This window comes from Ceratotherium simum, chromosome 3 (assembly GCF_057802395.1).
Source record: "Ceratotherium simum simum isolate JZ-2026a chromosome 3, ASM5780239v1, whole genome shotgun sequence".
NCBI lineage: Eukaryota > Metazoa > Chordata > Mammalia > Perissodactyla > Rhinocerotidae > Ceratotherium > Ceratotherium simum.
The window spans coordinates 38,145,454-38,162,469 of NC_141902.1; the positions used below are offsets into that span (position 1 = coordinate 38,145,454).

At 59.8% G+C, this 17,016-nt stretch overlaps 1 protein-coding gene across 1 annotated transcript; it reads left to right on the forward strand.

The window, feature by feature from the left end:
• The first annotated feature begins 2,406 nt into the window (after positions 1–2,406).
• DLL4 (delta like canonical Notch ligand 4) lies at positions 2,407–12,960 on the forward strand. The gene is made up of 12 exons (XM_004421431.3): positions 2,407–2,821; positions 3,315–3,624; positions 3,735–4,004; positions 4,507–4,564; positions 5,346–5,609; positions 6,023–6,083; positions 6,170–6,300; positions 8,059–8,228; positions 8,399–8,618; positions 9,792–10,494; positions 11,010–11,118; positions 11,636–12,960. The coding sequence occupies exons 2-12, from the start codon at positions 3,559–3,561 to the stop codon at positions 11,639–11,641; spliced, it is 2,058 nt and encodes a 685-aa protein (XP_004421488.1). The 5' UTR covers positions 2,407–2,821; positions 3,315–3,558; the 3' UTR covers positions 11,642–12,960.
• Positions 12,961–17,016: the final 4,056 nt, after the last annotated feature.

Here is a 17,016-nt window from a genome sequence, read left to right on the forward strand (position 1 = left end):
GCGCCGGCCTCATTTCAATGTGAATGGATCGAATGGAGCAGCCATGTGGCAGCAACAGTTTGCAAATCTCCCCGCCTTCTGTGCAGCTCCCCGACCGCTGCTCCCTGCACGTGGCCCCTTCTCCGCAGCGACCGCAGCGGCGCCCCTCAAGGCTTAAGCGCCCCGCCCAAGCCAGACCAACTCCTCCGCCCCTGATCTACCCTGCGGGCGCTGCGGCCTGACCCCCACCGCGCTCCTACCTGAGTGCAGCTTGCCTTGCGGACAACGCTGTCCCGGGGGTGGGGGTGGGGTGCGCAAAACGCCGCGGGAGGCCTCGGAGCTGCGCCGCCGGCCCTGGGGAGGGCGCCCAGCCTACCCAGTGCAGGAGGGGTCCCGAGGCTCTACGCGGCCCCTGTCGCACCCCAATAAGCTGGGGCAGCTTGGAGGCACGGCTGGAAGACAACCTTGGCCCCTCCCGGCCCCAGGTTCGGGTTCTGCCTGCTGGGGGGCTGTGTGCCGCGGACCCGCGGAGAGGACAGCAGAATCAGAAGGCCCCTGGGGCGGAGGCTGTGGGCCTTGCGTGAAGCCAGGCCTCGCCGCTGCTCCAGCTGCGGACGCTGGGCAGTGTTTCGGGTGCCGGTTGGAGTGAGGAACCGTGGATCCTCACAGGGCCCACAGTCAGTCGGGGGGAGCCCAGTGGGTCAGGCCTTGCATCCTATCCCCTCTCCAGGGTGTCGCCCAGCATCTGCATAGGGGCAGGGTCAGCAGAAGTCCACGTGGGTCCAACCCCACTGTGATTTGCGGCGGTCCACCGCCTCACAGCCTCCTGCTCCTGGGAGCCCCCAGGGCCCCTGTTGGGTTCTTCTGTCTGCAAGTCACCAGTGGGAGAAAAAGGGAAGAGCCCCAGCAGTGGAGCCTTCGCATTTCAGTCCCTGTCCACAGTGAGACCCTCTCCTGCCCAGCAAATGTGGGCAAAGCTGGACCCCAGCAGATTGGAGAGCCAGTGGGTCCTCAGGGTCGAGGGTGGCATCCTATCGGGTGATGAAGTTCTGGGATGCTCTGGGGTCGAAAACAGGTGCTTCAAAAGTGCCTTTTGATGGTGAGGAGAATTTAACACTTTCCTCCTCAGGTCAGAGGATTTCCAGGTCTCTGTTCCCTTGCCTTTCCTCTCTCTGAGGATAACGATAAGACTTATTTTTGTTTGGTCCTTGACTGTTTGCAAACTGCTTTTGGTCACATTAGCCCGGATGTGTATGAGGGGTAGAGAGTGTTCCAGATCTACCAGAATTGAGCGAAATGCCTCCCATGGGATTGGATGTCTCCTTGGAGGGTCAGGCAAGTGCCAGCGCCAGAAAAGGAGCAAGTTTTTACAAACTCCCAGGCCAGGATTTGGGGGTGGAAGTGGACAGAACTAGGTAGGGCTGGATGCCAGCTCAGAGGAGAGCAAGAGGCACTCCTTGGCACCCCAGGCAGGTCTAGGGATCTATACAGTACGGTCGGAGAGAAGATGGGGAACCCACTTGTCAGGATCGCTGGGAGGCAAGACCCGGGCTCCCCCTCCCTCAGGCCCGGGGACTCCGCCTGCCCATAACCTACATTAACTCTGGAGCGCAGCCTGGGCCCATCTGCCAGCCCCCGCCCCACCTCGGTTCCCCACGCCAACCCGCTCGCGCCAGATGGTGGCTGGGAGGGGTGGCCGTGCGTGGGGGACCCCGGAGCCCGTCTCCTCACCTCGCCCCTCCCCCAACCCACGCTCCCAACCTCTTGTTTCCCATCTTTCTCCCCCCAATTCTCCACCACCACCCCCAAGTCAAAAAAATCAGACCATACTTGGCCTAGGCAGCTGTTGGGCTCCGTGCCCCCCACCCCCCCGCCAGCCTCCCCGGGGCCCGCGCCGCGTCCCTGCTCCCCCCGCGGCGATCTTATCGCCCGACGACAGCCATCGCTGTGCAGGCGGGCTGACAGCTGAAGCCACAGGGCCCCCGCTGCCCTCAGCGTCGCAGAGAACGAGCTCCCCAGCACCCACGAGACTGGGAGAAGCCGGCCCTCCCCGGTCTAAGGCCTTCGGGGATCACACCGTGTTCCGGGAAAGCAGCTGCACTGCCGCCGCTCGAAGTGGGGCCACCCAGGGGAGCCGCGAAGGCGAGACGGGTGAAGCCGCCTGAAACTCGGACGAGTCCGCGCGCTTCCAGTTCCACCCTACATCTCGCCCCGTGAGAAGACCCGGGTCTGCCCGGCCTCAACCCCTCACCTGACTCTACAGTGCCTTGAGCCAACTGTGGAGGCAGGAGAGTTCCTTCCTGCTCCAACGGAGCGACAGGACGCGGGCGGGGGCTTGGGGCTGCTGGGGTGGGGGGAGACGGTGGGCTCCGGAGCTGAAGCTGAACCCAGGTGAAGGGAGGTGCTGGAGGCGGGGCCAGACCCAATTACCATACAGCTGAGGACGCGCCCCCTTCTCCTGCTTCGGGGACCACGCCCTCCATCTCCCGGACCACGCGTCTAGGGGCTGGCACGCGCCAAGCCCAGGCGGGGGGCAGAAGGGAGACGGCACGCGCTGGGCACACCCCCTGCAACTAGGGAGGGAGACACCTACCAGGTGGAGGGAGAGAGCCCCGGAGTCTTAGACGCTGGGGCCCTCGCCTTGCCCCTAGTGGCCACAGAGAGGTTAATGAGTCCGCTGGCTTCCCTGCTGCGCCGGGGACCTATGGTGGGTGGGCACTCACAGGTTGGGGGCCGACGAGGCGAGGGCGCCCGAAGCTCCGGGAAGGAGGAGATCGGAGTCCTTTGGCGTTGGTTTCGCTTTCTGGACTTCAGTTCTTTTTCACCTGCTCGAGGGCTACAGGTAAATAGCGCCGCGACAGACGCAACGCCCGCGGGGACTCCCCAGTGTCTCCGCCCCCACGACCCCGGGAACCACTCGCTCACCTCCCGCCTCATTCACCCCGGCCCTCCCCCTATCCTCCCACTGCTGGGGTCTCGGCCTGTAACCCCACGATTGCGGAGAACTGGTCGCCTCCGCACTCTCAGAGCTGGGGGACCAGAGGCTGAGAGCGGCACGGAGGGGCGGGGACCTGTGCCTGACTTGCTGGCGGGGAGGGGGATGGCGGGGGCGGAGGCCCCCCTCCGGGCGGCGCTGGGGCAGTAGCAGCTAGAGGCCCGGAGGGGAGGGGAGAGTGACCGTGAGTCTGAGTGACAGGCAGCGAGGAGAGGAGCCAATATATATAAGGAAGGCTCCCGAGCGCGCAGGTTTCAGTAGCGGCGCTGAGCGCAGGCTGGGAACGCGAAGCTAAGAGCCGCAGCTCAAGCCGCCTCAGTGCAGTGTACCCGGGCACTAGCCCGCTTGCAGCCCTAGGATTAGCCCGAGGACACGTCCTCTGCGCGGCCTCCGCCCAGCCGCCCTCACCTGGATTACCTACCGCGGCAGTTGGAGCGGAGCTAGCGAGGAGCAAGGCAGGAGGAAAGCCCGGAGCGGAGCCCAGCTTTTCAGGTCCCCCTCCGGCGGGTGGACGCGCGGGAAAGCGGCGTCCCGGACGGAGCCAGCTTCAGGGCCGGCGGGTGGAGAGAGCGACGCCCCAGGGGATGGCAGCGGCGTCCCGTAGAGCCTCCGGCTGGGCGCTACTGCTGCTGGCGGCACTTTGGCAGCAGGTAACGACCCGCGCCCCCTCCGCCCCCTCCCGCCGCGTTCTGGGCCTGAGCCCCGGGCATCCACCGAGCTGACCGCTCCCCTCCTTCTTACTTCGGTCTCTGTGCAACAGCGCGCGGCCGGCTCCGGAGTCTTCCAGCTGCAGCTGCAGGAGTTTGCCAACGAGCGCGGCGTTCTGGCCAGCGGACGGCCGTGCGAACCCGGCTGCCGGACCTTCTTCCGCGTCTGCCTTAAGCACTTCCAGGCGGTCGTCTCGCCCGGGCCCTGCACTTTCGGCAGCGTCTCCACGCCTGTGTTGGGCACCAACTCCTTCGCCGTCGGGGACGACAGTAGCGGCGGGGGACGCAACCCTCTCCAACTGCCCTTCAATTTCACCTGGCCGGTGAGCACAGCCTGGGCGCACTGGGAGGTCACGAAAGCCGAGAGAAGGGGGTTCCCTGGGACCAAAGCCCTCTCCCCAGATTTCCTCGCTCCCCTCAAAAAAATAAAGAAACGTGGGGCGCTGTCTTTTGATCCTTTCTTTTTCCTGGGACCTCATCCTCGGGAGGGCTCTCACCAGTCTCCCTCTTCTCAGTTCTACGCCCTCTCTTCTCCTGGCTTTTAGGATACGATTTTCATCACCTACCACTTCAGCGCGTCCCCCACCTCCGAAGGGCTCTGGAGTACATTCCCTATTCCTCAACCCTCCTCCTACCTGGGTTTCTCCTCTCGTCTTTCCCGCTTGCGCGCGATGCTGCGTCAAGACCCGTTATGTTGACCCGGGCGCAGTAACTGTATCCTGCAATTAGATTAATTAAACCGGCTGCCGCGAGGCACCCCCACGGACCCCCCTGATCATCTCGCTATCTCTCTGTCTTCCCCCGCCCCCTCCTTTCGCTTCCCAGGGTACCTTCTCGCTCATTATCGAAGCTTGGCACGCGCCAGGAGACGACCTGAGGCCAGGTGAGTAGCTCGCTCCGCCGCCACAGGGGGGCGACACGGCGCAGCGCCGAAAGAGTTAACCTGTCATAGGCGGGGGAAGTGCGGAGTTGGGGGTGGGGGGCAGGACGCTAAGCTCGGCCAGGAGCTGCGCCCCGCGCTGGACGCTCAGATTCCGCCCGCTGCCTGGACTCTGAGCACAATTGCGTTTCCTGCGGGTTATTTTTGGCGTGGGAACGCGGGGAGCGCGGCGGTGAGAAAGGCCGAAGCTGCCAGCGCCGCTGACGGGCCCCTTCCTGTATTTTACACCTTTCGCGAATTCCGCTCCTTTGGAAAAGGAATAATGGCTTTGGGATGTTGTTCTGACACAGAGGAAAAGGATATTTCAGCAGCACAACAATTCTCACTTTGAAAAGGAAAAAGAAAAGCATTACCCATCTCTGAGGGCAGAACCCCTGAATGGGCACCAAAGGACCCCTTGCTCCCAGGGTCCTCCCCGGCTTGAAGAGCTTTTCTTTTTCTTTCTTTCTTTTTTTCCATTTTGACCTCTTTTCCTCTTTCCCCTGCCTATCTGCCTCCAGAACACTGGGATATCTCCACATCCTTCTATTGTCCCCTTTTTGAATGATATCAGGCCCCTTGCACATGCACACTCACAGGGCAGCTAAGCAGTGGGACCCTTGGGTTCCTCTGGCCTGTGCTTGCTGGCAGGTGGGGGTCATCTGGACAATTGGTTTGATCCAGCAGTTGCTGGCACTCTCGGGGACTGGCTGCCCTTCCTTGACCTGGCCCTCTGCCCCTTCAGAGGCATTGCCACCAGACGCGCTCATCAGCAAGATCGCCATCCAGGGCTCCCTAGCTGTGGGCCAGAACTGGTTACTGGATGAGCAGACCAGCCCCCTCACAAGGCTGCGCTACTCTTACCGGGTCATCTGCAGTGACAACTACTATGGGGACAGCTGCTCACGCCTGTGCAAGAAGCGCAATGACCACTTCGGCCACTACGTGTGCCAGCCAGATGGCAGCCTGTCCTGCCTGCCCGGCTGGACTGGGGAGTACTGCGAACAGCGTAAGCAGCCAAGCTCCCACCTGCCTGGAGGGGGGGGCCCTAAGCAAACACAGTGGCGTCTTCTAGGCCACAACCTGCCTCCCTCACAGAGCCGGTCTGGGCTGCCCACTAGCTGGGTCTCAGGAACAGCTGGGGATGCTTAGGATGGGCTTGGACTCTGACCTCGTCCCTTCTTAGTGCTCCTCCCCATCATGCCAAAGCCCACAAGGACCCCGTTATGGCATTCTGTCCAGCCTGGATTCTGCTTTCCTGTGCCACTGTTTCCCTTTAAGACTCCCACGGCTCCTCTGGAAGGCCAGGAGTGCGAAGTGAGCCCAGAAGAGCTGGGGGCATCCCCAGGGCCAGGAGAGGGAGAGTGGGGTTTCAGAGTCTTTGGCATCCCAATCTCACCCAGCCTTGTTTTCTTTCCTCAGCTGTCTGTCTTTCTGGCTGTCACGAACAGAATGGCTACTGCAGCAAGCCAGCGGAGTGCATGTGAGTAGAGTGCAGGAAGTGGTGAGAGGGGAGCCGTGCCCTGGCCAGGCCCTCACCTCACCCTCAGCCTCCCTTTTGTCCCACAGCTGCCGCCCAGGCTGGCAGGGCCGCCTGTGCAACGAATGCATCCCCCACAATGGCTGTCGCCATGGCACCTGCAGCACTCCCTGGCAATGCACCTGTGATGAGGGCTGGGGAGGCCTATTCTGTGACCAAGGTGAGTCAGGGCAAAGAGAGGATGCAGAGGGGATGGGAAAGATAGACAGGGGGTGGGAACCAGAGTTGTCACCTGGACCCTTCTTACTTGGTGACTGCTGCATTGGCTTTCCCATTATCCTTAAAGGAGCTTGGGACTTTTAAGGATCTTTACAACTGGCCTAGAATGAGTTGCTGGATCCTTCTTCCTCAAGTGCTGGGGAGACAGGGTGGCTGGAGGAGCCAGGCGGGTGACAAGTTGGCAGCCTGGAGGTTGCACTCATAAATTCCAGCAAGGCCAAAGAGAGGGATGCCAGGCTCAGTTCCTCTTTCTGCCTCGTAGTTACCTATTAACCCCCTAAGTGTTTGCTTATCTGCCAGGGCTGTTTGAGCAGCTCTCCCGTAAACAGCTGTCTGGTGGGGTGTGCCCACCGGCTGCCCCAAGGCTGCAGGTGAGCTGGGCCTCTGGGCGGAGTGACATCTAACCGACTTCTCTTGGTGTGGGCAGAAACAGCCTCCCTTGTTCTTCCCCAGTTGCATTTGCCAGGCAGCTGCCTGAGCCCACACTCTTTCTGGTGTTTGGGAGGCTGGTCACTCTTCTGGCTATATAGGGGTCTGCCAGCCCCAGCCATGGGGAAGGGAGCCTTTTCTCCTTCATCCTGGTAGCCAGCTGCAGCATGTGCCTCCCACTTTCAGGGTCAAATGGGGTGGCTGCTGCCATGGAGACACCAGCACAGGCCTGGGTTGGGTGGGTGGGGGGCTTGCCAAGATAGAAAGAACTTGCCTAGAAGACTCGCTGGCAACAAGGGACTTGGAATTCAGCCTCTGATTGTGTGTGTGTGTGTGTGCGTGTGTGTGTGTGTGTGTGTGTATTTGTGTGACTTTCTCCCCCCTCCCCTGGAAACACACATGCACACCTGGTTCCTGCCCATTCTCTTTCTTCTCCCCACATTTGCTCCCAGGTGACACAGTCATATACTCATATGCAAACACAGCCCTTACAGTCTCTATATTTGCTCTGTCTGGTTCTCACTCCCTGTCCTTCCCAAATAAGAAAACAAATACTTATATTTCAAAATACGCTCGTAACGCATTCCCCTTTATTTATTTATTTACTTTTTTTGTGAGGAGATCAGCCCTGTGCTAACATCTGCCAATCCTCCTCTTTTTCTTTGCCGAGGAAGACGGCCCTGGGCCAACATCCGTGCCCATCTTCCTCCACTTTATATGGGACGCCACCACAGCCTGGCCTGCCAAAGCAGTGCGTCGGTGAGCGCCCGGGATCCGAACCAGCGAACCCCGGGCCGCCGCAGCAGAGCACGTGCACCCAACCGCTTGCGCCACCGGGCCAGCCCCCGCATTCCCCTTTAAATAATGCCTGGTCGCTGCCTATGGTGGCTCTCGCCTCCCCTCTACCGTTTCCACCTGTTAAAATTTTATCCCACCTTCCAGGCTTATCTCAGTGGCCCCTCCTCCATGAAACCTTTACTGACTTGCTCTTCAACACATGGCTTTGCCATCCACTCCTCTTCCTTACCTTCATTCTACTCTGGCTGCTAGAGTGTGTGAGCTTACCTGGCAGGCAGTTGTCCAACTGTGTTTTTTCAACTTTGATTGATTGCACTGGTCAGTTGTAGGTGCTTCAACATACATGATTTCATTGGGGGAGGAGGAAGGGTATTTGGGCCTAGCAGACTTTGAAGTGAACTTGTACTGCAAGGACCCTGGAGGGGACACCGTTCTCTAGCTCTGCTCAGCTGGTTGGTTCCTGTCTCCACAGATCTCAACTACTGCACCCACCACTCCCCGTGCAAGAACGGGGCAACGTGCTCTAATAGTGGGCAGCGGAGCTACACCTGCACCTGTCGCCCGGGCTACACTGGTGTGGACTGTGAGCTGGAGCTCAGCGAGTGTGACAGCAATCCCTGTCGCAATGGAGGCAGCTGTAAGGTGAGGCCTGGGACAACACAGGAAGGCAGAGGTCTGGCCAGGTGGCATCCAGGCATCCCCACCCCAGGCGGCCAGTGGATGTGCAGCCATGGACAGGTGGGGCCTAACCCCCAGCCATGTGTCTCTGCCCCCCAAGGTCTAACTTTAGCCCCTTTCTGGTCTCTCCCCAGGACCAGGAGGATGGCTACCGCTGCCTGTGTCCCCCGGGCTACTACGGCCTGCACTGTGAACACAGCACCTTGAGCTGTGCCGACTCTCCCTGCTTCAATGGGGGCTCCTGCCGGGAGCGCAACCAGGGGGCCAGCTATGCCTGCGAATGCCCCCCTAACTTCACTGGCTCCAACTGTGAGAAGAAAGTGGACAGGTGTACCAGCAACCCGTGTGCCAATGGTGCGTCCTGTTGCTTTGCTAACCTGATGGACCAGCCCTGGGGCCAAGAGAGCCTTCTGGCAAGGGAGGGTGAAGACAGGAGAAGGGTCTTGTCTGTCACTCTGGGCAGCTGAGATGGGTCCCCATCTGCTCTGGGTGGTGAAGAGCGTACTGGGTCAGCTGAGTGGCTTTGGAAGAGGAGCAGGTTAGCAGCGGGTGCAGGCCTAAGGAGGAGTGGTGTGTGCCCTGCATGGCTTCTATTCCTAGTCCCATGTCAGAGCCCTGACCTGGCTGGGGTAGCCTCTGACCCTCCCCAGGAAGTCCTAGACTAGAGAGAGGGACGTTGGAGGCCTCATGTCCCTCCTCAAGGGAGGCTGGCGTGGTCAAGGCCCTGCTCCTGGGGGCCTCACTTTGCCTATGGCCTTGCCCAGTGGAGCCTGGCATGGCACAAGGCATCTAGAATGTTCAGCATCTTTTGGGCGCAAAGCATGCTGGTTATCTTTGTCTCCTTGGCCTCCTGGTGACCCTCCGTGAGGCAGGCGGACAACACTGTGCAGGAGAGAAGCCTCGGGAGTGGGGAGGGGTTAGAAGGGCTGCAATGGAGTCTGCTCTCTGGCTAGTCACTTAAGTTAACTCCCTGGAGCCATGAGTTTCTTCATCACTGAATGGGAAATATAATACCTGTCTTCTGTCTTTCATGTGGCTGTGGAGATTAAATGAAACAATGATAATTACATTTATCTGAGCATGTACTATATACCAGGTGTGTGCTCTGCCTTCATGCATCATCCTCCCTAACCCTGAGAGGTCTCCTGTGGAGGGGGTGGCATTAGCTCCAATTTACCAAATGAGGAAACTGAGGCTCAGAGATAAGCTAGGGCAACAGGTGCCAGATCCCCAGCGAGAGAGAGGCAGTTGAGATTCAAACCCAAGGATAGCTGTCCAATTTTACTGTCAAGATCTGTAAGATGCTAGTAATTTTTATACATGAGCCCACTGAGGCATAGAGGACCAGGGTCACCCTCAGCTCCAGGTCTCCTGACTCTTCATGCAGTGCTCTTTGTCATGGGATCTGTAAATGCTGGCTGCATTCATGGAGGCGGAAGGACCCGAGCTCGTTCCTGGGATGAGGCGCTCACGCTGCACCAGGGCGTTCCCAGCTGATTGTTGACTTGTGCCCTTGTGTACCCCCAGGGGGCCAGTGCCTGAACCGAGGTCCGAACCGCATGTGCCGCTGCCGTCCTGGATTCACAGGCGCCCACTGTGAACTCCACATCAGTGACTGTGCCCGCAGCCCTTGTGCCCACGGTGGCACTTGCCATGACCTAGAGAACGGGCTGGTGTGCACCTGCCCTCCTGGCTTCTCTGGCCGGCGCTGTGAGGTGCGGACGCCCAGTGACGCCTGTGCCTCCGGACCCTGCCTCAATGGGGCCACCTGCTATACTGGCCTCTCCCCAGACAACTTTGTCTGCAACTGTCCCTACGGCTTTGTGGGCAGCCGCTGCGAGTTCCCTGTGAGCATGCCACCCAGCTTCCCCTGGGTGGCTGTCTCCCTGGGCGTGGGGCTGGTGGTGGTGCTGGTGTTGCTGGGCATGGTGGCCGTGGCTGTGCGGCAGCTGCGGCTTCGGCGGCCCGATGACGACAGCAGGGAGGCCATGAACAACTTGTCGGACTTCCAGAAAGACAACCTGATCCCCACAGCCCAGCTCAAGAACACGAACCAGAAGAAGGAGCTGGAAGTGGACTGTGGCCTGGACAAGTCCAACTGTGGCAAACAGCAGAACCACACATTGGACTATAATCTGGCCCCAGGGCCCCTGGGGCGGGGGACCATCCTGGGGAAATACCCCCACAGTGACAAGAGCTTAGGGGAGAAGGCGCCACTGCGGTTACACAGGTGAGCAGCACCTGGAGGCCCAGGGCCCGGCCATGGACCCCTGCATGGTACAGCCTGGGCCCCCCCGGGGACAGGTGGGAGGGTGGCACCAGGCCCTTGGCTGCTTTTAAGCGAACAGGGGGTTTTGCTACTGACAGGAGGATCCTCCAACAAGATTTCTGCCAGGGGTCCTTTGTCCTTCCCTCACTCCCATTCATTCATTCATTCACAAATGTCAAGTGTCCACACTGTGTCTCTTGTGACTTCCATCTTTCCACAGTATGGCTTGCCTCTAGTGGCAATGCTGGCTTTTTCCAGGCCTGAGACCCCTGGTAAGGTTGGGGGTCCTGTGGCTCTCTTAGGGGCCTGTTCCTAACTGCCCTCCAGGCTAGTATTTGCACCCCCAGTCCCTGTGTCTCTCCCAGAGCCACCTCTGCCAGTGCCCTTTGGCTCTCCAGCGTCCAGGTTAGCACCCCCATCCTCCCCCCAGCCCTCTCCCCATCCCTCCCTCACAGGCGTGTCTTGTGTTCCCTCAGTGAAAAGCCAGAGTGTCGGATATCAGCGATATGCTCCCCCAGGGACTCCATGTACCAGTCTGTGTGTTTGATATCAGAGGAGAGGAATGAATGTGTCATTGCCACAGAGGTGAGTGCTGGGCTTGCGTGCCCTTCCAGCGTGTCCCCTGCTGCCTTTAGGGGATGGGAGAGTGACCTGGTGACTATCAGCCCCAGAAGCTCTCCTGAAGTGTGGGTCACAACCCGCCCTTGGCAGGCCAGGGTCAGTGGCTCTCGGGCCCCTGCTGGCTTCGTTGCCACAAGGGTGTGAAACAGGAGCCGTGGTGGAGAGCCGGGCCTGGTCTCTTCCTGCTGTGTTAGTGCTGGGCTGGGCGGCCGTGGCATCTGGCCAGCTTCCAGGTGCTGCTTCCCAGCTGCTGGTGGGTGAGGGTGGTTGCTTTATGCCCCCTCCTGCGCCTTCTCACTGGCTTCCTCCATTGGCCCACCTCATGAGCACAGGCTCCCAGGCATATGCATGTGTAAGGCAGAAAACGGGGGAGGGCTGCCCACATTCCCTTCACCCCGCCTGCCCCATTGGCTTCTCCCAAGGAGGGCAGCCATGGAGGCCTCGGGGTAACCCACTTCCCTGCTCTCCACACGTTCCCCAGGTATAAGGCAGGAGGCTCCCCAGGACATCCCAGCTTTGCCCCAGCAGCTGGACCTTCCTTCTGCATTGTTTACATTGCATCCTGGATGGGACGTTTTTAATATGCAACGTGCTGCTCTCAGGAGGAAGAGGGAATGGCATGAACTGGACAGACTGTGAACTTGCCAGGAGATGCAGTACCCTTCCACACCTTTGGGTGTCTGGCATCAGATTGGCAGCCATGCCAGCAAGGGGAACAGAGGAAAGGAGAGGTGCCACTTGGACCTGCCCTGCCAGCAGTGGCTTTCAGAGGGCTTCTTTGGGGCTCTGGCCTGTTTTCCAGAGGGAGTGGCAGTGGCCCCCTGGGGCCTGGAGCTGCTGTGGTCTCCACTGGCATCTGTGTTTCCACAAGTGCCTTTGGCCCAGGCTCCATGGCGACAGATGGGTCCAAATCAGAGAGGAGAGAGGAGGCCAGTAAGAGCAGGGCTGTCCGTCCGTGGGCAGGAGAGCATCAGGTGTGGCTCTTGGCAGGAGTTGCCCTGCGGGTGAGGTGAGTGCCTGAAGCGGAGGAGCACTTTCTGCCCCGGGCCTCCAGCTACTTCATGTGGGCCTTGCTCACAACACCACCCCAGCCTCTCCCTGGCCCAGCCCCTCTGGGCAAGGATGCTGGTAAGCCTTACCTGGCTTCCAGAGCCTCTGGCCTTGAGTGCCTCAGGGCTCCTGTGAGCAGACAGGTGAAGAGCCTGCCCCTTCTGCCAGCCAGGGGCGCCGGGCCTGACTGGGGAGCTCAGGGCAGTGATGTTGGAAATTCCAGTGAGGGAGAAAGTGGGTGCTGTTGTCACCTAGGCCCTTTCCTCCCTCAAGCCCATTCGTGTGGCCTCAAGCCTGGGCTCTGCCCACACCACTCCTGCCCCCAGACCACCCTTGAAGCTGATCTTCAGAAATCAATAATATGAGTTTTTATTTTGTTTTTTGTAGTTTATTTTGGAGTCTAGTATTTCGATAATTTAAGAATCAGAAGCACTGACCTTTCTACATTTTATAACATTATTTTGTATATAATGTGTATTTATAATATGGAACAGATGTGTACAGGAGTTTATTACTTCTTGGGTCCTGTCTTTGTGATGGCAGAGTGGGAATCCTCTCCTCGTCCTGACTCCCCTTCTCGTATTGTTTGCTGTGGGCTGCCCCACCAGAACCCCCAGGACCTGTGCTGGTCTTGGGCTTGGCCTGCTGTGCTCCAGGCCCTTAACCCCTTCCAGTCCTGGAGGAGCCCGGCCTCGCCCATCTAGTTCCCTGCTTGATGGCTTGAGGCTGGCTGCGTCCCCCCTTTTCTCCTTATACTCCCACTATTCCTTGGGGGATCTGCCCCCTGACCTGAATCTATCCCCCTTTTCTCTCCTCAAGCCTGAAAAAGCTTATGGGCTCCCTAGTGAGCCTGGAAGATACAGGAATTTGGGGGAAGGGGACAATCCTGCCTGTTTTTCTCTTTTCAAACGCATTCTCTTGTGGGAGAATGGGGTCTCTGAACCATGATGACGTCTGGGTCCTGACTCCTGCCGTTGCAGGGTTTTAGATGGACTGCACCCTATTCTTCTCAGCTCCAGAAGACACTGGTCTTGGAGGGTGAGGGGGGCTTTGCCTTGGGTCTGTCTTCCTTGTAGCTGGGCAGGAGAGCTGAGTCTCGGCCCTGGTCTGCTCCGAGCTGCTGGAGTTTATTGAAGACTTCAGGGAGCGGAGGGGGAGGAGGTGGCCTTTCCTCAGCCCAAGTTTCTCTGGCTGAGGCACCGATGAGGGAATTTCCAGTCTCTACTTCATGCCCAGCTTCCTCTAAGGCACAGGATGGTCCCTAGGGTGCCACAGTCCTTTCTCTACACCCACAAACATTCTCTATGGAGAGCAAATGAAAAACTGAGCCATTGACAAAAAGCTGAGCAGATGATCCCAGCTCTCAGCCTGTCCCAGTAAAGCAAAATAGACCCACCAGATGCTCCCAATGGAGTCCAAGTCTATGCACTGCTACTTGCTCTCCGTTTTCCTCTTTCTCCCTGACACACACACAGCATGCCTGGCCCTGATCTGGTTGCTTATGCCAGAGACACGGGAGCAAGAGACCCAGGCTGATCTACACTCACCAGCATGCACACGCTCCACGCCTTGCTCACTGCTCCCTGTTCCCCTCGCTGCACACACAGGGTATCAAACAGGAAAGCATTCAGGGAGCCGTTCCCACAGCCTGAGCCGGCAGCAGGGGGAAGAACAACACGACCTCACTCTTCCTGCCCAAAATGAAACAGGAAAGCTGCTCCCGGGCCCTGGGGGGCGGGGGGAAACTGGGCTGGGACACGAAGTCGAGATGACGAGGCTCCCATGTAGGGGACAGGTAGGACACCCGCGGGCCTGCACGTCCACACCACCACGCTGTGCTGGGCTGCACTGGCTGCCAGCCCCTGAAAGAGGAGCCCTGGAGGGGAGCTGGCTGGCTAAACCCACTCACCAGCTCTGATACCCTAGACAGGGAGCTGGGAGATCCCGCCACCCCGGCTTTCTGGGGAAAGAGGGGATCCATGCATGGACTTGGTCTGGGCAGCTCCAACCTGTAGTTCATGCTAGGCTCCACATCTAGTGACATGGCAGAAGCTGCGCCAGGCACTCGGGGTGTGAACAGGCCCCAGTGGAAGCCCTCCTCTCCCCAGGATTTCCAGGAGGTCACTCCCTGAGGGTCCAGCCCCTTCTCAGAGGTAAGATAGCCAAGACTTTCCGGACGGAGCGTCCAGGTGTGCAGGAGAGGTCCCAGACTTGGCAGAAACAAGGCCAGATAATAGCTCTAGACTCACTGTGAAGTGCTCTCCATGGCTTAGCAAATGCCAGTGTTTAATCTTCATGGGTATTTCCCAAGAGAATTCAAAGTTCAGCAGTTCCTTAACAGCCTGGAGGCAATGCCCAGCTTAAAGAATAAGTGTGACCCCACAGTGACCTCCAGCTCTGAGGACAGCTGCTTTTCCAGTGCACACTGGCTGGTCACCACCTGGATATCACTGGGGGGAGGTGAGTCAGAGAGAGGCCCTAATGAAGGGAGGAACGCCTTTATCCTGCTTGATCAGCCAGGGTCCCCTCTCCTGCGTCAAGCCCCGGTCAGACTGGTCAGGGGGTAAAAAAAAAAGGACAGTGGCCTCTACCTCCCCTCAGCCCAAGCTAAATAAGGCCACTAAACTCAGGCAGTACGGCCGCTCCGCCTCTGACGGGGACCCCCAGGGCTCTCCCCTCCCTCTAGCTCTCCCAGCCTCTCCCCGTGGGTCCGCAGGATCGGCAGACCCAGCCCTCTGCCCCACGTGGCCTGCTGCATTCCGGGAAGGGGCTGGAAGTGATTCACTCAGGGAACCGTGACTGTCCCTTCCCGGGCAGAGGATGCGCCTGGGAGGTCCCAGCGGCCTTCCCCGGGCAGCCGCGCCCTCCTCGCGCCCAGGGCGCACGGTCCGACCCCGTGGTCCGGCCGGATCCCGGCGGGCCCGGAGCCCCGAGCGGCGGCGGAAGAGGCAGGTGCGGCGCGCTTGCCCGGGTCAGCCCTCCACCTGCCGCCGCCGCCGGGCGCCCCGGAGGTCCCGCGGCTCCCCGCCCCCTGCGCTCTTTGTTACAGCTCCACTTCCTGTTTGCGGCCTCCCGACCCCGCTCACTTCCCGGGCCGGGAAACCGCCGAAGGCCGCGAGTTTCTCGGAGACTCCCCCGCCCGCTCGGCTCCGCCTCCTGCGTCCCCGAATCCCGCCCCCGGCCTGGGAGCCCGCGCGGGGCCGCGGCCGCGGGAAGCCGGCGTCGCTGGCGGGCCAGCGGGCGGGACGGCCCGGCCCCGCTGCCTGGCACCAGAGGGCGCTGCGCGGCCGTCGGGGTTGCCCACGGAGGGGGCTGTCGTCCCCCGCAAGGCTCGGGGGTCAGCCCTTCTGCGTCCTGGGAGCCAAAGGGACGAGCCAGGGGAGGGGGCAGCCGGACGCGAGCTCAGGTTTCGTCTTTGTCGCGCAGAGCTCCCTCCAGGCACCCAGTCCCTAAGCCAGAGAGCTCAGGGCGACGCCCTCCCGTGTCTGTGCCTCCGGGTGTCCAGAGCAGCAGGGCCCTTTTGCGTACTGAGCCATCGCAGCAGCAGCGCCGACCGACTGAACGCAGTCAGCCAGCGCCCTCCCCACCTTGAAGTCGGACTCCCAGTCCTCCGGCCATCCCCGCCCCGCAGGCAGCCTGAATGGGGATCGGCTGGAAGAGGCACCGGGTTTGGATTGGGAGGCTGAAGCTCCCTTCCAGCACCACCTCTCAATGCCAGGTGACCTGGGACAAGTCCATCCATTTCTTCATTCCTTCCAGTTATATGCCATGCGCTGGCAATATAACATGGTCTCTGCCCGAGGAAGCCAACCATGGAGTTAATTAACCTCTCAGAGGATGATAGTACCTCTTGCACTGCACGTTACACTGAGGTTGAAATGAGTTAGTGTATGAAAATATTTGTGAGCAACGAGTTCTCCACTGGTTGGTTAATCCTTCTCAAGCTTATGCCGCAAACCACTTTCCAGAGCTTCCACTCTCCCTGCCCACTGGATCAGGGTGGGCTAGAGAGGAGCTGGGAGTCTGGCTGGACAGTCCCAGCAGTAGCCCCAAGACAAAGGAGGCAGCTGGGATCCCAAGTTGCCTCCACTATTGCTTCCCTTTGTGGCCCTGTCTTTAAGGAACACTTCTTAGTCTAGGTCAGCCTCCTCTGATGTAGGGAGTAGTGGAGGGGAGACCTTGGCTGTGGGAAGGGACAGCTGGACCGTAAGTCCTTAAGAGTCCCCTTTCCCTTGGAGATCTGCCACAAGTGGCTTTTGCCGCCTTTTCCCTGGTCTCTGGGGCCCGGCACCCTTTAACACTCTGGTCAAGAGTGGGCTCTGCCTGTTCCCTTCATCCCCAAAGATCCTCTGAGGCCATGACACAAGGTCTGGAAAGCCAGCTGAGGCTACACAAGGCAACTAGCAGACACAAGGTAACTGGCATCTCAGGAATCTGGATTTAGCAACAGGTCTGCTCTGGGCCCATGCCAGGCCTGTGTCATGGCACCCCCTGCAGGGCAGAGCCAAAGCCCTGCCAGGCCTGGCCAGCCTGTCTGTCTCCAGCAATCAGGTTGGAGGCAAAGCAAGCCCTGGGGGGTTAGCAGACGAGTGCATGCCACTTGGCTTGTCAAAGGATTGCTGTCCCTTTCCCACAGTGGCAGCTGTCCAGGCCAGGTCCATCCTGCTAGGCCCGGTCTGTTCACTTTCATCTCCATCAGTGATTCCCTTCACTCAGTGCTTCCTCTTCTATCTCTGGTGAAAGAGATCTACAGGGTTCTGGATCTCCTTCTCATTCGCAGTAGGCCCTTGGGGGATGGAGTGCCAGCTGCTC